This window comes from Rhinoderma darwinii, chromosome 7 (genome assembly GCF_050947455.1).
Source record: "Rhinoderma darwinii isolate aRhiDar2 chromosome 7, aRhiDar2.hap1, whole genome shotgun sequence".
NCBI classification, from domain to species: domain Eukaryota; kingdom Metazoa; phylum Chordata; class Amphibia; order Anura; family Rhinodermatidae; genus Rhinoderma; species Rhinoderma darwinii.
Genome location: NC_134693.1, coordinates 68,232,221 through 68,256,093, shown reverse-complemented (window position 1 = coordinate 68,256,093; position 23,873 = coordinate 68,232,221). Strand labels below are relative to the sequence as shown.

The 23,873-nt window shown below is 43.0% G+C and overlaps 1 protein-coding gene across 3 annotated transcripts in view; it reads left to right on the top strand.

Annotated features, from left to right (window-relative positions):
• Positions 1 to 23,873, top strand: part of UCHL5 (ubiquitin C-terminal hydrolase L5) — a 90,181-nt gene that overhangs the window by 28,065 nt on the left and 38,243 nt on the right. For all 3 annotated transcript variants that reach the window (XM_075833505.1, XM_075833504.1, XM_075833506.1), the window contains 2 exons: positions 10,258 to 10,383; positions 21,354 to 21,415. In XM_075833505.1, coding sequence (XP_075689620.1) covers positions 10,258 to 10,383; positions 21,354 to 21,415 — 188 coding nt within the window. The remainder of the gene's footprint in view (positions 1 to 10,257; positions 10,384 to 21,353; positions 21,416 to 23,873) is intronic.

The following is a 23,873-nucleotide window of genomic DNA, read 5'->3' as shown; positions in this document are numbered from 1 at the left end:
TGATGTACTCCGCACAGCTTACATATAGCCTGATGTAGCCGCACATATTACATATACCCTGATGTACTCCGCACATATTACATATAGCCTGATGTACTCCGCCCAGCTTACATATAGCCTGATGTACTCCGCCCAGCTTACATATAGCCTGATGTACTCCGCCCAGCTTACATATAGCCTGATGTACTCCGCCCAGCTTACATATAGCCTGATGTACTCCGCCCAGCTTACATATAGCCTGATGTACTCCGCCCAGCTTACATATAGCCTGATGTACTCTGCCCAGCTTACATATACCCTCTTGCACTCCGTCCAGCTTACATATAGCCTGATGTACTCGCACATATTACATATACCCTGATGTAGCCGCACAGATTACATATACCCTGATGTACTCCGCACATATTACATATACCCTGATGTACTCCGCACATATTACATATACCCTGATGTACTCCGCCCAGTTTACATATACCCTGATGTACTCCGCCCAGCTTACATATACCCTGATGTACTCCGCCCAGCTTACATATACCCTGATGTACTCCGCCCAGCTTACATATACCCTGATGTACTCCGCCCAGCTTACATATTGCCTGATGTACTCCGCACAGCTTACATATTGCCTGATGTACTCCGCACATATTACATATACCCTGATGTACTCCGCACAGCTTACATATAGCCTGATGTACCCGCACAGCTTACATATAGCCTGATGTACTCCGCACAGCTTACATATAGCCTGATGTACTCCGCACAGCTTACATATAGCCTGATGTACTCTGCACAGCTTACATATAGCCTGATGTACTCTGCACAGCTTACATATACCCTGATGTACTCAGCACAGCTTACATATACCCTGATGTACTCAGCACAGCTTACATATACCCTGATGTACTCTGCACAGCTTACATATACCCTGATGTACTCCGAACAGCTTACATATACCCTGATGTACTCAGCACAGCTTACATATACCCTGATGTACTCAGCACAGCTTACATATACCCTGATGTACTCAGCACAGCTTACATGTACCCTGATGTACTCAGCACAGCTTACATGTACCCTGATGTACTCAGCACAGCTTACATGTACCCTGATGTACTCAGCACAGCTTACATATACCCTGATGTACTCAGCACAGCTTACATATAGCCTGATGTACTCCGCACAGCTTACATATACCCTTGATGTACTCCGCCCAGCTCACATATGCACCCACATTATAAGCTGAAATACCACTAATACACAAAGCAAAATCTGTGCTTCAAAAGCCAAATGGTGGTCAAACTGAGCCTGGCAGTGTGCCCAAACGGCAATTTATGACCACATATGGGGTATTCTGGAGAACCCGCTTAACAATTTATGGGATGTGTGTCTACGGTGGTACAAGCTGGGCACAACACATTGGGCACTGAAATGGCATATTTGTTGAAAACAGCCATTTTCAATCTGCAACATTTATTGTTTACTCATTTTTGCAAAACACTTGTGCGGTCAAAATGCTCACTACACCCCTAGATCAATTCTTTGAGGGATCTAGTTTCCAAAATGGGGTAATTTTTCGGTGGGTACCACTGTACTGGTACTATAACTCAATGCAACATGGTGTCAAAAAACAAATCTTATAAAATCTCCACTCCAAATACTAAATGGCGCTCCTTCCCTTTAGAGCCTTGCTGTGTGTCCAAATAGCAGTTTGACCACGTGTGGGGTATTTCCGTACTCTGAAGAAGTTGCTTTACAAATGTTACGGTGCTTTTTCTCCTTTATTTGTTGAGAAAATTAATTTTTTTTTAACTAATGCTACGTCTTATTGGAAAATAATGTAATTTTTCATTTTCACTGCCCATTTCTAATAAAATCTATGAGACACCTGTGGGGTCAAAATGCTCACTACACCCCTAGATGAATTCCTCAATGGGTGTAGTTTGCCAAATGGAGTCACTTTTGGGTAGCTTCCACTGTATTGCTACCTAAGGGGCTTTGCAAAAGCGACATGGCGCAGAAAAACCAATCCAGCAAAATCTGCTCTCCAAAAGCCAAATGGCGCTCCTTCCCTTCTGAGCCCTGATGTGTATTCATACAGTGGTTTATTACCACATATGGGGTATTTCCTTACTCTGGAGAAGTTGCTTTAGAAATGTTACGGTGATGAGAAAATGAAACCTTTTTACATAAAGCTACGTCTTAGTGGAAAAAAATGAAATTTTTCATGTTTACTGCCCAATTCTAATGAAATCTATGAAACACCTGTGGGGTCAAAATGCTCATTACACCCCTAGATGAATTCCTCAAGGGGTGTAGTTTCCTAAATGGAGTCACTTTTGGGGGGTTTCCACTAGGGATGCACGGTGCATCGAAACTTCGATACTGTGCATCCCTAAACGGTTCGATACCGCTATTTCCTGTATTTCGATACTGAGCTGCGCAGCCGCACAGCTCAGTATAGTAATACATGAATGTATGGGAGCTTGGCTGCGGCTGTGTAATCCAGCCACAGCCCCGCTCCTGAGTCATAAGTTCGCGGGGTCAGGATGATGCGATGCGGCCGGCGCTGCACTAATGAGCGGCGGCACTGGAGACAGAACATGGCGGGCGCACTGCAAAACACCCCCATGTTCTGTCCTCAGTGCCTGAACTGCCGCTCATTAGTGCAGCGTCGGCCGCACCTCCTCATGCTGACCGCGCGCGCACTTCCTGTCAGGAGCGGGGCAATGGCTATATTACACAGCCGCAGCCCCGCTCTATAACGGCGGAGATCAGAGAAACCTCTCATCTCCGCCGTTTTTCCCCTGAATGCTGCGATCACAGCTGACTGCAGCATTCAGGAGAAAATGAGCAGGGGGGATGCCCCTGGATCACGTCACAGGGAATTCCTGTGACGCGATCGAGGGCCATACCATATATGGGCAGACAGCTCAGGGTCTATTGACGGACCCCAGGGCTGTCTTACCATATTTCATGTTGTTAGGACATACCCAAGTATGCCCTAACAACAGCCTGTGTGCTATCTGTCCACAGGCTAATGTACTGGCACATATCTGATATATGTCAGTACATTATTTTTACTTTATTTTTAAACTTTAAAGTATTCTTAAATTTAAAAAAAGTACACATTCACCTTTTTTACAATAAACATTAAAATAAGTCTCAATACATAAAATACACATTCAGTAATGGCGCGCACAACAATTTTTTTGCATCATTTATGATGTGTACGCTGTAAAAAAATGAAATAAACACTGCTGTCTTTCACTTATTAATGTGAGGCGCGATGAATTAACCCTCCATGTTCCTCACATTAATAGTAATTAACCCCATCATGTACCTCGCACATTAACCCATTATGACTGAGAAACATGATGGGATTAATTACTATTAATGTGAGGCGCGTTCAAAATTCATCACACGTCGCGCCTCACATCAGAAAACTGAATAATTTTTTTTTTTATTACTGTTGGCAAAAGTATCGAAATTGGTATCGAAATCGCAATACTAAACGAAGTATCGGTATCGAAGTCCAAATTCTGGTATCGTGACATCCCTAGTTTCCACTGTACTGGTACTTTAGGAGCTTTACAAATGTGACATGGTGCAGAGAAATGAATCCAGCAAAATCAGCGCTCCAAAAGCTAAATGGCGTGCCTTCCCTTCTGAGTCCTGCCGCTTCCCCAAACAGCCGTTTATGACCACATGTTGGGTATTTCCGTACTCTGGAGAAGTTGCTTTACAAATGTTGTGGTGCTTTTCATCATTTATTTGTTTAAAAAAATAAAAATTTTGAGGTAAAGCTACATGGTATTGGAAAATAATGTAATTTTTCATTTTCACTGCCCAATTCTAATGAAATCTATGAAACACCTGTGGGGTGAAAATGCTCACTACACCCCTAGATGAATTCCTCAAGGCGTGTAGTTTCCAAAATGGGGTATTTTTTGGGGTGTTTCCTTTGTTTCGGCACCACAAGACCTCTTCTAACCTGACATGGTGCCTGAAATATAATCTAAGAAAAGGAAGGCCCTAAAATCCTCTGTGCTCCTTTGCTTCTGAGGCCGGTATTTCAGTCCAGTAGCGCACTAGGGCCACATGTGGAATATTTCTAAAAACTGCAGAATCAGGGCAATAAATATTCAGTTGTGCTTCTCCGGTAAAAACCTTCAGTATTACAGGAAAAATGGATTAAAATGGAATTTCTGCAAAAAAAATGAAATTTGTAAATTTCCCCGCTACTTTGCTTTAATTCCTGTGAAACGCCTAAAGGGTTAACAAAAACTTTCTGAATGCTGTTTTGAATACTTTGAGGGGTGCAGTTTTTAAAGTGGGGTGATTTTTGGGGGTTTCTAATATATAAAGCCCTCAAAGCCACTTGACAACTGAACTGTTCCCTAAAAAAAATGGGTTTTTGAAATTTTCTTGAAAATGTGAGAAATTGCTGCTAAACTTATAATCCTTGTAACGTCCTAGAAAAATAAAAGCATGTTCAAAAAATTATGCCAATCTAAAGTAGACATATTGGAAAAGTTAGCTAGTAACTATTTTGTGTGGTATAACTATCTGTCTTACAAGCAGATACATTTGAATTTAGAAAATGCGAATTGTTTGCAAATTTTCTCAAAATTTTGGTGTTTTTCACACAAAAATATTGAATATATCGACCAAATTTTTTCACTAACATAAAGTACAATATGTCACGAGAAAACAGTCTCAGAATCGCCTGGATAGGTAAAAGCATTCCAGAGTTATTACCACATAAAGTAACACGTCAGATTTAAAAAATGAGGCTCTGTCATTTGGTCCAAAAGTGGCTTAGTCCTGAAGGGGTTAAAGGGGAGAAAGTTGTGGTCCGAGAGGGGGAAGAGGAAACTAAATAAAGTCAGAAACTGATCAGAGACGAAAGAAAACCAGATCAGGTTAATTCTTTGTGTAGGAGAATAGGTATGTTGTCAAAGGCCTATGGGGGAGGAAAGGTATAGGAACTGGGAGGCAGATGAGGAGATTGGGGTATCAATGGAGATGTTAGCCACCCATAATGAGTGTGGATATTTTAGAGCATAGAAAATGTCGAAGCCAGGCAGCATAGTGATCCAAGAACTGGCGGGTGAAACGGGGGGAGGGGGGGGGCGGAAGAGTTTGAGGGGGCGGACCTCGAGGGGAATGTGAGTGAGGGTGCCGGTGGATTGATCTGAAAAGTGCAGTTTAACCCGTTAGTGACCGGCCCATCGTGTTTCTACGTCGGTCACTAACGGGCCTTATTCCGATGCCATACACTTTTTACGTCGCGGCATCGGAATAAGTAAACAGAGCAGGGAGCTGTCAAATCTCCCTGCTCTCAACTGCCAGAGAGGGCTGGGGGCGTCCCTGCTCTGCCGAGTGAGATCGATATCACTATCGATCTCACCCGTTTAACCCCTCAGATGCGGTGCTCAATAGCGTGCACCGCATCTGAGTGGTTTTGGAGAGAGGGAGGGAGCTCCCTCTCTCCCACCGACACCCGGCGATACGATCGCCGAGTGTCTGTGTCTCCCACGGCAGCCGGGGGCCTAATAAAGGCCCCCAGGACTGCCAGTAATGAATGCCTGCTAGACCATTCCACCAAAGGCATAAATGGATGGTAGATATATAAGCAAACCTCAGCAGGGAGGGGCTAGTGAAGACCCAGCAGTCATGGTGCACATTGGCACAAATTACGTTAGTGGTAAGTGGAAGGTCCTAAAACATGATTTCAGGGACTTGGGTAATAAGTTCAGGGCAAGGACTTCAAATGTAGTATTTTCAGAAATACTACCTCAGAGAAATAGCAGAAGATTAGGGAGGTGAACAAGCCGCTAATGAATTAGTGTAGGAAGGAGGGGTTTGGGTTATCGGCGAACTGGGCCGACTGCTCTGTTGGCTAAAGACTGTACATTAGGGATAGCTGCACCTGAATGGGGAGGGTGCAGCTGTTGCCAAGGTAGATAAAATCATGGGATGCATCAAGAGGCATAGATGCTCATGGCAAGAACATAGTTTTGCCTCAATACAAATCACTAGTCAGACCACATTTGGAATATTGTGTACAATTTTGGGCACCTGTGTATAAGAAGGACATGGCTGAACTAGAAAGGGTGCAAAGAATGGAGACCAAGGTAGTTAAGGGAATGGGTGGATTGCAGTACCAAGAAAGGTTATCAAACCTGGAGCTATTCAGTTTAGAAAAAAAGACGGCTTACAGGTGATTTTAATTACAATGTACAAATATATAACTGGACAGTACAGAGATCTTTCTAATGGATCTTTTTACACCTAGGCCTGTAACAAGGACAAGGGGGCATCCTCTACGTCTAGAGGAGAAAAGGTTTTACCATCATCGTATATGTGGATTCTTTACTGTGAGAGCAGTGACGCTATGGAACTCTCTGCCCTGGATGTTTTCATGGTTGAGTCTTTGAGCAAATTCGAGAAGTGCCTTGATTCCTTTCTTGATTTTTTTTTTTTTTTTTCTGTATAACAGATGAAAAAATTACTATAATTATTGTAATCGTATGCACATTTGTTTGTTTAGATCACATAGCTGCCCTGTCTCATGCCCTGTCTCATGCCAGCGACAATTTGACAATATGACACTTCTGCCTTCCTCTTATTCTACAACTAAATTTATAGGGAACAAGATACATAGATCTAGGCCTTATTACGCTCTTTCATCTATTAATCCCATAAACTTGACACGAGGTGGAAATACTATACAGAGATAAACAAACAAACTAGCTGGTCTGGATGGATCATAAAACGTAATGACGATCAAACACTAGGACAAATGTTAGAGATAATAGACCATTTAGGAAGATTGGAAAACCGAATTCTATACCGTGAATTAAAACTTGCAGTGTTGGAAATGAAGACCAGTCCATATGTAAAATTGCAAGGATTTGGAAAGTTTCTTTGAATGTAGTGGCAAAAACCATTAAAGTCTATGGCACTGACGGAGCTGTGCTCAGCTATTTTCTCTAGTGCCCTAAACTTTGAATGGAGTGGCAATGCACATGTTTAATCGCTGCTTCATTCATCTCCTCTTAGCAATGATCTTGTGGCTGGGGGGATCGGCGGACATGGGACCCCCGTTCTGGCAATCAGTGGGGTCCCAGTGGTTGGACTCTAACCAATACAGCAGTTGTCACCTATTCAGTGTAAATATTTTGCTATAAGCCGCCATGTCTTAGTTAGAAGTAAAGAAGTTGAACAGATGGTATCTGGATGTGTGGCTCCCACCGTGAAGCATGGGGTGGGGGTGCTTTGCTGGTGACACTGTTGGCGATTTATACAGAATTGAAGGCACGCTTAACTAATATACCAAAAAACACGACTCAAAATGCCCAAAATACATTAATATATGCATCCGTTTATTAATCCCTTAAAGGCTACGTAAACATTTTGAAAGGCAAGTTTGTTTTAAAACTTGTGCAACTTTCTAAATAGTTGTGGTGTTTTTTTTAATTCATTTTACTTTTTGAGATACAGCTGCTCTGTATTCTCTACATAGCAGGTGTATCTAGCACCAAATCCTGCTCCCGTCAGGTCCATGGGACTGACTGGTTCAGTGACAGCGGGTCCTGCGTGCCTGACACTCAGGATCCATCTGCAATCTATCACATCTAAGTTCATAGATGTGATAGATTTCAGGTGAATACACTGAACCCATCAGGACGGCGGGACTGACTTATTCAGGTCATAACGAACGATACAACTGCTGTATTTTCTATAAAGTAAAACTAATTTTTAATCAAAACGATTTGGTAAGTTGCACTAATCACACTGACCTTTTTATTGGAAAAAAAATAAAAACTTGCCATTCAAAGGTGTACATAGCTTTTAAGGACACAGCCTGTTTTGGCCTACTGGACCAGGCCTTTTTTTTTTTTTTTTCTTTCCAAGCGATTTCTGAGATTTTCTTGTGACACATTGTACTTTGTTAGTGGTAAAATTTGGTCGATACATTCAGTGTTTATTTGGGGAAAAACACCAAAAATTATAGAAAATTTGCAAAAATAAGTGCTTTTATTTTTAGAAATATCCCACTTTTGGCCCTAGTGTGCTAATGGACTGAAGCACAGGCCACAGCAGCAAAGCAGCAGCTAGAGGATTTTTGGGCCTCCTTTTTATTTGAATATGTTTTAGGAATCATGTCAGGTTTGTAGAGGTCTTGTGATTCCAAAACCGTGGGAAAAAAAATACACCAAAAACTACACCCCGTAAAGCATTTATGGAAGGGGTATAGTGATCATTTTGACCCAACAGTTTTTTTGCTGGAATTCGGCCGTGAAAATTTAAATCTACATTTTTTTCCCAATGAAATGTAGACGTTTTTCTTCCTTGTAAAAATTTAAAAGCACCGAAACATTTTTAAAGCAATTTCTCCCAAGTACAGCAATACCCCATATGTGGTCAGAACCTGCTATTTAGACATAGGGCTCAGAAGGGAAGGAGCGCCATTTTGGCTTTTGGAGCTGACATTTTGCTGGAATGGTATACGGAGGCCATGTCGCATTTGCAAAGCCCCGGAGGGACCAAAACAGTGGAAACACCCCAAAAGTGACCCCATTTAGAAAAGTACACCTACACCTACACCCCTTGAGAAAAGTAAATAAAAGGGTACATAAATAATAAAATTAATAATCCATAGATGTGTGGCACACTCTGCACCTTTTCTGGGATCTTCCCTTCCTTGCAGTTTGGGGAAAGGTGCTGGGAAAGTGTTGCCCTGGTAGAATACGGGCGCCCTTGCTTTCAGCAGATGTGCTTTGGCCCTGCCTTTTCTGGTTTTCAAACACAAGTACCTTGATAATCACCTATAGAAAGTTTAAGGAATGACCCTGTCCAGCCTGCACAATGGAATAGCATGTAAGTGTTCTACAATGCCATCTGTACCATGTGCGCGGCCATCTTTTTGTACAACACCCTTGTTTTTCGTTTGCCACTATTCGGCTTCAGCGCTTAATCTGAAAGATCAACCCTTCCCATTTACTAATTAAAGCCCATGATGCAATCTGACTTGGGGGGTCATTGTGTGTGTGTGTGTGTGTGTGTGTGTGTGTATGTGTATATATATATATATATATATATATATATAGTTCTTCGCATATTGATTTAGCCTTAAAGCCGCATGTTCTGATGGAAGTAGCATTCAAGCGCTTCAAGAATTTCCCTTATCGTATCATGTATGTCAGATTTTATGGTTTCTGCCTATGCATTGATTCATCACTGTCCAATTGACTTTATATTAATGCTTGATGTCCTTTTTCTCTACTAGGTTGCTCTGCATGTGATATTCTGTTTTGGGACATAATTTGCATGTATTATGACATATTATGACATATTACATGTTGGCGTGTACTGTGTGTTTTAATTGTCTTGAAGGTGCGTTCTATGGCCTGCAGTTTAAGGGGGTGTCCACATTGAGTTTTTTGACGCGGAAACGGTGTCAAACCGTGCCAAAAAAACGGCCGAAAACGGCTCCTACTGATTTCAATGGGAAGCAGAGGCGTATTTTTTTTCCCCGCGAGCGGTAGAGACTGCTCGCGGCTAAAAGAAGCTACGTGCCCTATCTTCGGGCGTTTCCTCTCATTGACATCAATGGAAGTCAAAGAAAGCGTTTTTCACTACGTTATTTGCTCGGGGCGCATAATGGCCGCAGTCGAAAAAACACGGCAAACGGCATGCAGGGAGGTCAAAATCCGACTCAAAATTACAGATGGAATTTTGAGGCAGATTTTTCTGTCTTCAAAAAAACTCTGTGTGAACAGGGCCTTAGGGTCATATCCTCTTGTTTCCCCTTTTCCCTCCTTTTAAATGATTGTATCGTTGTAAAATATATTTGACATCATTTTGGGCAATTTGATTCTTTTTATTTTTTGGTTGCCTAGTAGTTAAGGGAGCCCTGTTATTTTTGGAGGGGATCATTTGCCGATTAAACACTTATCCAACATGGCTACAACAGCATTTTGCATCGACATGTAATTCCATCTGGTTTGAGCTTAGTTTGGCCCTTATTTGTCATTTGCCTCCGGTTCCAATGGTTTGAGTACATTTATCTGGGCCTGAATTATGCCTACAGAAATACATGGTGATTTATATTAAAATGACTGCTTGATAATTGGATTTTCATTTGGAGTATTAGTTTGGTATGCTAGTATGTGGTTTTGTTTTTTTCCCCTCCACAATTTCACACCACCGCAGTAATTATTCTTATGATTTTCTCTTTCTCCCAACTAGGTAATAAATAATGCATGTGCCACACAAGCAATTGTAAGCATATTGCTAAACACAACCCATCCTGATGTACATTTAGGAGCAACACTATCGGAATTTAAAGAATTCACCCAAAGTTTTGATGCAGCTGTAAGTACCATGTCAAGTTTGTTTCAATATTTATATTACAGCCTGAATAAATGTGTAATGTTCTTTTAACTTTTCATGATTATTGTAGCTTAAATCGTACGTCCACTTTCACTAAAAAACGACTACAGTGCATAAGTGTGCACAATAATGGTTTTTCTAAAGAGCTTGTATAAGTGAGTTCTGCTTCTAGCAGCAGCAAGGACTGTGTGTAGTCCGTGCTTCCGGCTGCTCATAACTCTGCAGTTAGTCAGAGCATCCTGCTCGTCTCCATGGCAGAACGTCCGGGGCTATTAACACATTCGTTTTACTTTACGAAGTGCGTGTCCGTTGCAAGAAACCTACAGAATGTCCTATTCTGGTCCATTTTTGTAGATCAGACTTACCCATAAAAGTGCGTTCCGTTTTTCACAAATCAGTTGCTAAAGAAATGCAGAAAAGTAAGTAATGTGAAACCAGGAAGTGCTTGCAGAAGAGAAAAACGGATAATACACAGAAACCCCACTGACGCAACACGGATATACGTCCTATGCATGAAAAATCGCCCATTTTTTGCAACTCGTGTCAATACGGCCTAACAGTTACGTTAAAATAGAAAAAAACAGTCCCGAAAACGTCACTTTTTTTTTATTGTAGACATTTCACTTAATTCTCATGTAAATATAGTTGGTGTATAATTTGGGTCCCTTTACTGCATATTAACTCCTTAATGACTCCAATTTTTGCTTTAAAGAGGCTCCGTCACCACATAGGTGCCCTATCTCCTACATAATCTGATAGTCGCTGTAATGTAGATAACAGTGGTTTGTAGTTTGAAAAACTATCATTTTTGAGCAAGTTATGAGCAATTTTACATTTATGCTAATTAGTTTCTTAATGGCCAACTGGGCGTTTTTGAACTTTTGACCAAGTGGGTGTTGTAAAGAGAAGTGTATGACGCTGACCAATCAGCGTCATACACTTCTCTCCATTCATGTCCATTTGTACTCAGCACAGCGTGATCTCGCGAGATCATTCTGTGCTGTCACATACACCCACATTAACTTTACTGAAGTGTCTTGAGAGTGAATAGACATCGCTTCCAGCCAGGACGCGATGTCTATTCACACTCCCGACGCTTCGGTAAAGTTTTTGTGGGACTTACCTGGCAGTGATGTCCAAGCACGGTCACAGTGTAAACATAAACTATATACATACATCCCTGTGGGATTATCAACCCCGGAGCAAGGAGATCCCAGAGGGAAGTCAAAAGGAGACTTTGCACACCCTCCGGTATCCAGGGCTGCCATTAGTATCTCCGCTTCAGAGAGAACACAGGGTAAAGGGCGGGGGGGGGGGGGGGAAGGATAGAACGCCAGGGAACAAGGTTCCACCTCTAGAAACTTTATCATCTAATTAAACTAGTAGACTATATTAGACAAAGTATGGACTGTCCTCAAACTCATATCGCTATACTAGTGTAAGTTAGCATATCTATATAGAACATCTACATAATATAGTATACAAGCTCCTTAATAATAAGCATTCTCCATTCTCTTATAAGTACACCATAGCAACATCTGATACGGCTTTAGTGACATGGGCATAGCAAATAATAGAGTATGCATTATATTAGGACAGTTGAAAGAAACCGGTTACTTATACAATACAAATTACAAAGGGATCTGCTGGTAGAACATAAGCAGTTCAAAAAACACTCACGCACTCTCTATGGCTCATAACTTATGAAGTGAAAGAAAAAATTTTCATCCTCCATGACGATCAGTTCAATCAACCAAATTTGGCGCTTGATGTTTCCGGTATCGCAGAGATTTCATCCTGGCCGCCATCTGCCATCCCTGCGACGACTGTAAATATGGAAGATCTGGTATGTCCGATGCTGCCTGCACAGGTAGCCATGACGGAATGTCAAGCGGTGAAATGCCTAGCTTTTCCCAAAATTTAGGGAGGTCATTTGGGGAGCGGATGGTAAACTGTCGCCCATCTATCATGGTCGCCAAACCGAACGGGAATAACCACCGCACCAGCAATTTCTTGACACGTAGCATGTCCGTCACTGGCTTCAGGATCCTACGCTTAGCCAAGATGCTAGGAGCTATGTCCTGAAAAAAGAGTAATTGTGTCGTTCCCTCGCTGCTTTCAACAGACTTGATATAGCTATGAAACTTAGCAGGCCTCAAATCATGTCTCTCGGTGGCTCGTTCGATGCAGGCTTCGGTCTCAGCGCCCTGTGAACCCGCTCCACCACCATTTTGTCGGCACTCTCTTGACCCACGAGGTCAGCAAAAATCTGAATAATCACTTGGGGCAAAGTGTCCCTGGTTACTGATTCAGGGAGACCCCGCACTCGGATATTCCGGCGGCGACTACGTTTTTCCTGGTCTTCAATCCTCAAATGAGCGTTATTTATATGGTTCTGATGAGAAACAAGCATGGGAGAAACAACAGCACTGTGGCTTAAAATGGAGGTTTGTGTTTCTTCCAGTGAATCCACTCGTTGCCCAATCTGCTTGATATCTCCTTTTATATCCGCCAGTTCCTTCATTATTGGGGAGATTGCTTGTGTCAGTACCTTTTTTTAAAGTAGGAGCGTGACAGCGTGTCTCTGCCCCTCGCTGAATCCGAGTAGGCTGTAGAGCTGTCTCCCTCTGAGTCATCATCTCCAGCATCGTCTGCATGTTGTTCCAGCGCCATTTTATCCCGGCTCGCAGGAGAAGAAAGTTTCTTCCTTAGGAATTTGTCCATTTCGGACTGATTCTTTCCTTGTTTTGCAGGACCGGGTGAGTCTCTGCCCTTATCCCTTGAAGTTCTCACCATTTCGGTCAGTTAAATTGCCTTGGAAGCTGCAGTTTCTAGAGGTGAAGTGAGGAGCTTAGAGATTAAGCTGCCATCACGATGCGTCGTAACTCCGCCCCCTAATGTGCCTTTTTTAAAGGGATATTCCACGTCCATGAAAAAGTTATTCAAGGTCATATAATAGAAAATTTATTTTGTGTATGTACTACCCAAATCACTTTCCCACCTGTTCCTGACTGACTGGGCAACAGAGACCCTAGAATGGTTGGAAATTGTTAAAGAAAACATTTTCATAATCTCATGATTGTTCTGATATATAGCCATACAAAGCTTTTTTTTCCTCCTACCGTGTGTGTATGTGTATATATATATATATATATATATATATATATATATATATATATATTCAATATTCCGAAAATCACAAGGCAGCATGTAACGTCCGCGGACCGCCGGGATTACTCACTCCCCGACAGCCGCAGCCATGGATCTGTGAGCGCTGGCCCGCATCTCCTCCCCAGGAGACGCCAGCGCTCACTTCCGCTCCGTTCTGCTGTCCCGTAGGGCCGGCGCGCTCACATGAAAATAATTATCATTTAACCCATGATCACCCTGGACTATAAATAGGGTTCTGACCTTTCACTCATTGCCTGAGCGTTGTTGTGTTTACCCGTGTTAGTCTTGCAAATGGTCCCTTAGTGCTATCCTGTTCCCAGTGTTCCCATACCTGCTACCTGTATCCCGTGCTACCGTTGTTCCTGTGCCTTAGAAAGTTTGGAGTTGTGTTGTGCCATCGGCCTGCTGTGTTAGACCACGCCTGGTGTCTGCTGCCAAGGTCCCATCTGAGCCTAGCCGTTACTACTGTCTGAACTGCTACAGGTACCCTTGTGCTTGGACTATATAGACGTTGACTTGGTAGACTGTTTGGCCAGCTGCTATCCCGGTACGGCCCAGTGGGTCCACATACCCACAGATCGTGACCGTACGCTCAGGCCATGGACCCCGTTGGTCAACCCAAGACAGTGATGACATCACAAGCCATGCAGGCGGATATGCTAGTCTGCCAATTACGACAGGACCAACTCCTCCAGGCGGTGAACGCCATTACACATCGGCTGAGTGCACAAGCTGCAGTCATCTCAGCATACGTTTGTGATCTGCCACCTACCCTGGGTGACCTCCTACTTCTAGCAACCCGGATTGACATGAGGATCCGTGATCGATCCCAAGAGTTTAGTCGGGAGAGAAGATTCCCTAAGCTGGCTCCTATCTTCCAGCAATCCCTGTTGCCCTCACCAGTTGTCCCACCAGAGGAGCCTATGCAAATGGACCAGCTCAAACTGTCTGCCCTGGAGAAACACCGCAGACGCACTTCAGGACTTTTTCTGTATTGTGGCCTCGGAGGCCATGTTGTGCCCCCAGAATCAAAAGAAACTCCATTGCTTAGGGTTGTTTGGCGAGACAACCCTAGTAGCAACGGCGCTAGATAAAAAGTTCTCCTTGAAACTGACCATTCTCATGACCATAGTTTATAGTGAAAAGACGCATCGGGTCTCTGCATATCTGGACTCGGGGTCCGCACCAAACTTCATCCAAAAAGACCTAGTGGATCTTCTCCAGTTGCCCACAGAGTCCCTCTAGAGATGTCTTTGGCTCTTGCCTCGGTGAATGGACTGCCTCGGCCCGACCTGATTGTATCTGAAACCAAACCGCTGAAGCTCCAAGTTGGAGCCCTTCATTCAGAACAAATTTTTTTTTCTTGTTTTGCCTAAAGCTGTCAATCCTGTCCTACTGGGCCTGCCTTGACTACATGCTCCCAGTCCTGGACTGGAATTCCAGAGAAGTTCTCCAATGGGGCTTCAGATGTCACATTCGCTGTCTGTTACAGATCCATCCTGTCCAGCCTCCTCTGCCTCAGTCATTGGCAGGACTACCCCTTCTTTTCTCAGTTTGCGGATGTCTTCAGCAAGTAGGAGGCTGAGATACTTCCTCCACACCGGGCTTATGACTGCCCCATTGAACTGGTCCCAAATGCGTCCCCTCCCCGTAGTCTGGTATACCCTCTATCCTTGCCAGAGACTCGGTCTATGTCGGCCTATATCAAGGAGAATCTGGAGAGGGGTTTCATACAAAAATCGTCCTCCGGGGCCGGGTTCTTCTTTGTCAAGAAAAAAAGACTGATCTCTTCAGCCTTGCATTGACTACCGTGGTCTCAGTCAAGTCACGGTCCAGAATAAATATCTGTTGCCACTAATTTCCAAACTATTTGACTGCATACCAGGAGCTTCTCTAAACTAGGCTTGCGTGGGGCTCACAATTTGATCCGAATCCGTCAAGGTGATTGGAAGATGGCGTTTAACACTCGAGACGGGAACTACAAATAGCTGGTGATGCCCTTCGGTCTGTAACGCCCCCGCAGTCTTCCAGGAATTCCTCAATGATATCTTCTGATATGTTCTGAGATCTTCTGTATGCCTGTGTTGTGTTCTATATCAATGATATTCTGATTTTCTCTCCAGATCCGACGACTCATCGGAGGCATGTTCGTCAAGTTCTACTGTAATTAAGGGAGAATCATCTGTATGCCAAGCTGGAAAAGTACGTCTTTGAAAAGAACTCTCTGCCCTTCCTGGGTTACATAATCTCGGTCTCAAGATGGATCCTGAGAAAGTAAAGTCCGTCCTGGAATGGCCACGTCCTCAGAGCCTGCGGTCCATACAGCGTTTTTTGGGATTCGCCAACTTCTACCGGCAGTTTATCCCAAACTTCTCATCATTGAAGGCTCCCATCTCTACCCTTACAAAGAAGGGTGTGAACGCCAAGGTGTGGACTCCAGAGGCAGAATCTGCATTTAGTAACCTCAAGAATGCCTTTACCACAGCCTCAATCCTCCATCATCCTGACATCTCTCGACCGTTCTCGTTTGAGGTGGACGCTTCCTCTTGGGGCAGGTGCACTTCTGTTCCAGAGAGGCCTCAAAGGAAAGGCAGTGATATGTGGCTATTACTTGAGACTTTTTTCCTCTGCAGAGCACAATTACTCTATTGGGGATCGGGAGTTACTGGCCATTAAATTTGCTCCGGAGGAGTGGAGACATCTGCTAGAGGGCGCAGCCCACCCCATTCTGATACACACTGACCACAAGAACCTTACATATCTCCAGTCTCCTCAATGGTTGAAGCCCCGTCAAGCCAGGTGGATGCTGTTTTTCGCCCGGTTCCAGCTTGTACTCTACTACTGGCCCACGGACAAAAATGTGGGGCTCGATGCCCTGTCCAGGGCATTTGACACAGTGGAGCCTCCACAAAGTATCACTGACCAATCCTGTATTATTTCTGCTAATCCTCTGCCAACCTGCACAAAATTCCTCCCTGGAGAGATGTCTGTAACTTGCAGACAGGAGGAGAATCCTTCGCTGGGGGCACAGCTCCAAACTGGCAGGGCACACGGGTGCTCGTAAGACATGAGATCTGATTGCCCGTCATTTCTGGTGGCCCACGCTGCCCAAAGATATTGTGGACTTTGTCTTGTCCTGCACTGTGTGTGCTTCCAACAAAGTTTCTCACTCCAAGCCTGCCGGTCTGCTCCAATCTCTGCATGTGCGCAATGCTCCTGGCAGCACGTAGCAATGAACTTTGTCACTGACCTTCCTTACTCTGCAGGATTCAATACGTTCTGGGTGTTGGTGGACCGGGTCTCGAAGATGGTTCATTTTATCCCGGCATACTTTCTGCTCCTCGGCTGGCGAATCTCTTCATCCAGCACATCTTCCATTTGCATGGTTTGCCCACTTCATATCGTGTCTGATCGGGGGTTCAGTTCATTTTGAAATTCTGGAGAGCCTTCTGTAAACTCCTAGACGTGAAGTTGGACTTTTCTTCAGCCTATCATCCCCAGTCTAATGGCCAAGTCGAGAGGATTAACCAAATCATGGAGAATTATCTTCGCCGCAGCATGGTGATTGGGTACAGCTTCTTCCATGGGCCCAGCTTCTTCCATGGGCCGAGTTCTCGTACAACAACCACATAAGTGAGTCCACCACCTCCACACCATACTACATTATCTACAGTCAACATCCACAAATTCCTGTTCCGGCTACATCCCTGGTACCCGCAGCTGACTCTGCCTTTGGAGATTTTCTACTGGTCTGGCAGCAAACCCGGTCCTCTATTCAGCAGGCAATCGATCGCATGAAGCGAAAAGCAGATACTAAGAGAAGAGATCCACCTCTGTATCTTCCGAGTACCAAAGTCTGGCAATCCTCAAGGAATATCCGGCTGAGGGTGCCGTCATACAAGTTTTGCTCCCAGGTTCCTCGGACCCTTTGAGATCCTACAGCAAATCAACGCTGTCTCTTACAAGCTTCGGCTGCCTCCTACCCTCAGTATCCCCAACTCCTTTCATGTGTCCCTCCTGAAGTTTGTGGTCCTGAACCGCTACACAAAAATGCCTAGCCCTGCAGTTGTTCCCAGCGGTTGTATTAGAGGTTAAAGAGATCCTGGACTTCAAAAAAATTAGGAGGAAAAACTTTTGCGTGGATTGGAAAGGGTTTGGTCCAGAGGAGAGGTCCTGGGAGTCCGAAGAGAACCTCGGTGCTCATGCCCTCATTAAAAAGTTCCTCTCTCGCTCTGGTCCGTAGAAGAGGGGGCCTAAGAGGGGGCATACTTAAGCTTCCACGGCTGCGGAGCGCTGGCCCGCATGCCCCCTTGGAGACGCCAGTGCTCACTTCCGCTTCATTCTCCCGTGTCCCGCATATGAAAATAATAATCAATTAACCCATGATCACCCTGGACTATAAAAAGGGCTCTGCCCTTTCACTCATTGCCTGAGCGTTATGTTTACCCGTGTTAGTCTTGCAAATGGTCCCTTAGTGTTAACCTGTTCCCAGTTACTGTTCCTATACCGGTTACCTGTATCCTGCATCCCGTGCTACCGTTGTTCCTGTGCCTTAGAAAGTTGGAGTTGTGTTGTGCCATCGGTCAAGCCTGCTGTGTTACACCTTGCCTGGTGTCTGCTGCCAAGGTCCCATCTGAACCTAGCCGTTACTACTGGTTGAATTGCTACAGGTACCCTTGTGCTTGGACTATATAGACATTGACTTGGTACACTGTTTGGCCAGCTGCTATCCTGCTACGTCGGTACGGCCCATACTCACAGATCGTGACACAGGACTTCCTTTTCAGTGAAGATTAGATCAATTTATTCACCGCCACATGTGCCTTTTCAGCCCTACGTCATGTGGCCTTTCTCAAGCAATACAATAAGTGAGCAGTGCACATACATATATATTCAGGTTACTTCAATTTATAATTAAATATTACAGCTACAAAAACAGTTTTTCATTGTTGCATAAACAGATGCAAAACATTCAGGTGCAATTCATATATATGCATTCGTTGTAGTACTTGCAAAATGTATCACAAATATTCTCTCCATGCTGTATAAAACTCCATGTGTCAAGTGCCAATTATAAAGTGCAAGTGTTTAGCATTAAAATAATCTATATCACCAATATTCAGATCTCTTCACATGTTTCGTAATGCTGTGCATCTCAGCGTTTACAAAAAAATTACCGCGCATGTGCGAGCACTTATTTTCGTGCATGTTCATAGAGTTCCTGATATGCAACTGAGGTTTGACACGCAAACATGGGCAGTTGCTGAAGGCAGACCTGGGGGCCTTTGTTAGGCCCCCGACTGCCATGGAAACACAACACCCCTGCGATTTATTTGCGCGGGCACTGATGGGATGACAGAGGAAGTGCCCTCCCTCTGTCAAATACATTAGATGTCGCTGTTGACAGCGGCATCTAATGGGTTAAACTATCGGAATCGGTGCTTGCTTCGATTCTGGCAGTTAGTGCAGGAGCCATTCTGTGTATAACAGCTGTGTTCCTGCCGCTTATCGTGTGGGTACAGTGGCAGTACCCACCCGATGAGAGCGACTGATGTATCCGATGCTATGCGGGAGCTAACGCTTGCTTGTGGTGTGATATATCCGTCGTTAAAGGCTTGGGAAACCTTTGCAGGTGTGTTGTGTTGATTAGCTGAATAGAGTGTGACATCAGGAGTCTACAATCTTCAACTTTTACCCAATATTCAAATTTTATGAGACTAAATTTTGGGTTTTCATTAACTGTTAGCCATAATCTTCAACATTAAAAGAAAAAAATGCTGGAAATTTCTCTATTTGTAATGAATCTATAATATGAGTTTTTAACTTTTTGAATTGAATCACTGAAATAAATTAGCTTTTTGATGATATAGTAATTCATTGTGTGTGTGTGTGTGTGTGTGTGTGTGTGTGTGTGTGTAAATTGCAATTGTAATATCACATCCCAACTGACTAGGAAATTGGCAGAAAAAGGATCCAACATTGGGAAAACCTTATCTGTACATCTGTCTAGATTCTTTAAAGTCAAGGTTAAGGCCCTTTGTTCTCAACGTGTCAAGTTTGAATATTCATTCAAGTTCATTTTTATTTATTTTTGGAATGTGAGCTTGTTCACTGTGTCCAAGAGCAGAAAAATGCTTGGAGACTGAAAGATCTTGTTGTTTTTTTGTTACAGTGTACCTATGATTAAGTCTCGTTTTTGTGTCTCACACCGTTTCTCCTATGTATAAAAGCTTTCAAGGGCATTAAATCACATAAATTTGTTTCTCTCTCACTCGCCCTCTGTCTGTTCACTCTTTTTGTCTCTGATAATTTAACCCGTTAGTGACCGCCAATACGCCTTTTCACAGCGGCCACTAACGGGCTTTATTCTGATGCATAAGCCTTTTAACGGCACTGCATCAGGATAAATAAACTGAGCAGGGAGCGTCAAATCTCCCTGCTCTCAGCTGCCAGACGTAGCTGAGGGCTGGGGGCGTCCGTGCTCGAACGTGTGAGATCAATATAAGTATCGATCTCACACGCTTTAAAAACCCCTCACATGCGGTGCTCAATAGCGTGCACCACATCTGAGTTGTTTTGGAGAGAGGGAGGGAGCTCGCCGAGTGTCTGTGTCTCCCATGGCAGCCGGAGGCCTAATAAAGGCCCCCAGGTCTGCCTGCTAGTTCATGCCGGAAGCATTACCTAGCAGATGCCTGTCCGTTTTAAACAGACAGGCAGTAATACACAGCAATACAAGTGGGACTTGTCTCTAGTGGGACTTGTAAAAAAGTTTAATAAAGTTAATAAAATAAAAAAAAATAAAAAAATAATATATTAAGAAAAAATTTTTTTTCCCATTTACAAACTGCTTTACCATTAAAAAACCAAAATAAAGTAAAAAAGTTACACACATTTGGTATCGCCGCGTCCGTAACGACCCCGACTATAAATCTATTACATTATTTAACCCGCACGGTGAACGCCGTAAAAATGAAATAAAAAAACTATGGAAAAATTGCTGTTTTCTGTGAATCCTGACTTTAAAAAAAATGTGATAAAAAGTCACACCTACTCTCAAATGGTACCAATAAAAACTACAAGTCTTCCCGCAAAAAAAAAGCCCTCATACAACTGCATCGGTGGAACAATAAAAAAGCGTTTTTACTGTGTAAAAGTAGTAAAACATACAAAATCTATACAAATTTGGTATCGTTGCAATCGTAACAATCCGCTGAATAAAGTTATTGTGTTAGTTCTACCACACGGTAAACGGCGTAGATTTAGGACGCGGAAAAGTGTCGCAATTTCTGGGTTTTTTTCTACCCCCCCCCCCCCCCAAAAAAAAAAGGTTCGTAAAAGATAATCTATAAATATGTACCTCAAAATGGTGCTATTAAAAAATACAACTAGCCCCGCAAAAAACAAGACCATATACAGCTATTTGGACGCAAAAATAAAAAAGTTATAGCTCTTGGAATGCGACGATGGAAAAACGTAAAAAATGGCTTGTCAAGGTTTAAAATAGGCTGGTCATTAAGGGGTTAAAGGGTTGTTCCCAACTAACACATTTCTGGCATATCCACAGGATATGCCATAAAGAGGTCATAAGTTCGAGCCCTCCAACCTGCTTGGTGAGGCTGCCGCCACATCCTTGTAGATGGGAGTTAACGAAATTAATATGTGGTAGCTTCAGAATAACTGGGGGTTATCCTGATGGGACGACCCCTTTAGGTAAAGTGTGTGTGGATCTTGTAGACACTTCAGTGACATATTTTGTTCATGTAGCCATTTCTGCTTTTTAGATGAAAGGATTGGCATTAAGCAACTCAGAAGTAATTCGCCAAATGCACAACAGCTTTGCAAGGTATGTCTTTTTTTAAAATTTATTTTTTGTTTTTCAAGCCAGTGATTAAAATAAAGATATATATTTTGCCTGGGTAGACATTTTAAGTGCGACATTTTGTGAATTGCAAATGTTACAGAATAGTAAAATAATGCTATTAACCCCTTAGTGTCTAAGCCTGTTTTGGCCTTAAGGACCAGACCATTTTTTTCAAATCTGACATGTATCACTTGAAGTGATAACTTGGGAATGCTTTTATTTTTTCAAGCGATTCTGAGAATGTTTTCTCGTGACACATTGGACTTTAAGTTAGTGGTAAAATTTGGTCAGGACATTCAGTGTTTATGAAAAACACAAAAATTTGGAGAAAAATTTGCATTTTTTTTAAATTTAAATGTATCTGCTTGTAAGACCGTATGTAATACCACACAAAATAGTTACTAGTTTACATTTCCCATATGTCTACTTTATGTTTGCATTGTTTTTTGAACGTCCTTTTTATTTTTCTAGGACGTTACAAGGCTTAGAACTTTAACAGCAATTTCTCATATTTCCCCAAAAATTTAAAAAACCTTATTTTAAAGACCGGTTCTGTTCTGAACTGGTTTTGAGAGCCTTATACACTTTAAACCCCCTATAAATCACCCCATTTATAAAACTGAACCCCTCAAAGTATTCAAAACAGCATTTAGAAAGTTTCTTAACCATCTAGGTGTTTCACAGGAATTAAAGGTGAAATTTACAAATGTCATTATTTTTGCAGAAAATCAGTTTTGATCCATTTTTTCTCTAACACAGAAGGTTTTACCAGAGAAGTGCTACTCAATATTTATTGCCTAGATTCTGCAGTTTTTAGAAAGATCCCACATGGGGCTCTAGCGTGCTACTGGATGGAAACACTGGCCTCTGAAGCAACGGAGCACCTAGTGGATTTTGGGGCTTTATTTTTATTAGAATATATTTTAGGCACCATGTCAGGTTTGAAGAGGTCTTGTGGGGCCAAAACAAAGAAAACACCCCAATAAAGACTCCATTTCGCAAACTACACCCTCTGGGAATTTATTAAGAGTTATAGTTAGCATTTTGACCCCACAGGTATTTTGCTGAATTAAGTGTAATTAGGCTCTGAAAATGAAAATCTACGTTTTTTTTCTAATAAAATGTCATTTTAGCTCAGATTTTTCCATTTTCACAATAGATAAAGGAGAAAAACAACCCAAACATTTGTAAAGCAAACTCTTTGGAGTACGGCAATACCCCATATATGGTAATAAACTACTGTTTGGACCCACGGCAGGGCTCAGAAGGGAAGGAGCGCCATTTGGCATTTGGAACTCAAATTTTGCTTGATTTTGTTTTTCAGGTGCCATGTTTCATTTGCAAAGCCCCTGAGAGGCCAAAACAGTGTAAACCCCCCCAAAAGTGACCCCATTTGGAAAACTACACCCCTCAAGGAATCTAGGGGTATTGCGAGCATTTAGACCCCACGGGTCTTTTGCAGAATTTCTTGAAATTAGGCTGTGAAAATAAAATCTACATTTTGTTCCACTAAATTGTAGAATGTCTTCATTTTCACAAGGGATACTGGAGAAAAAGCACCCCAACGTTTGAAAAGCAATTTCTCCCGATTACGGCAATACCCCACGTGGTCATAAACTGCTGTTTGGACACACATGGCTTAGAATGGCAGGAGCGCTATTTGGCATGCAGATTTTGCTGTATTGGTTTTTGGCTACCATGCCGCATATGCAAAACCCCTGAGGTACTAGAGTACAGTGGAAGCCCCAAGAAGTTACTCCATTTTGGAAACTGCACCTCTCAAGGCATTCATCATTTGCCTGGATATATGACAGGGCTCAGAAGTAAAGAGCACCATGCGCATTTGAGGTCTATTTTTGGTGTTTTTCACAGCATTGGCCCATAATTGAAGGGCTCGGAAGTCAAATAGTAGAACAAACTCCCAGGTAGTGACCCCCATATTGCAAACTACACCCCTTAGGGCATTTTAAGGGGTGTAGTGAGCATTTTGACCCCACAGGTGGTTCTACATTAGAAATTAGTGCCCAGTGGATGGTCCAAAGTGAACTTGCAATTTTCCACTGATATGCCAATTTAGTGCACAATATGTTGTGCCCAGTTTGGGCCACTGTAGACAAATATCTCAAACTGTTAAGCGGGTTCTCCCGGGTATGGCGAAGCCATATCTGTGGAGGTAAACTGCTATTTGGGCACGCTGCAGGGCTCAGAAGGGAGGGAGGCGACATTTTGCTTTTGGAGCGCATATTTTGCTTGGCAGTTCTGTTTGGGGTTTTGCTGGTATTTCCGTTTATAATGTGGGGGCATATGTAATCTGTGCGGAGTACATCAGGGCATAATAAGAGGGTATAATAATGCGGCAAATAAATAATAATCCTCAGATGTGTGGCCGGTGTCGAACTGATAAATGGTGCCCAATCTTACCCGCTTTTTGAACACTCTT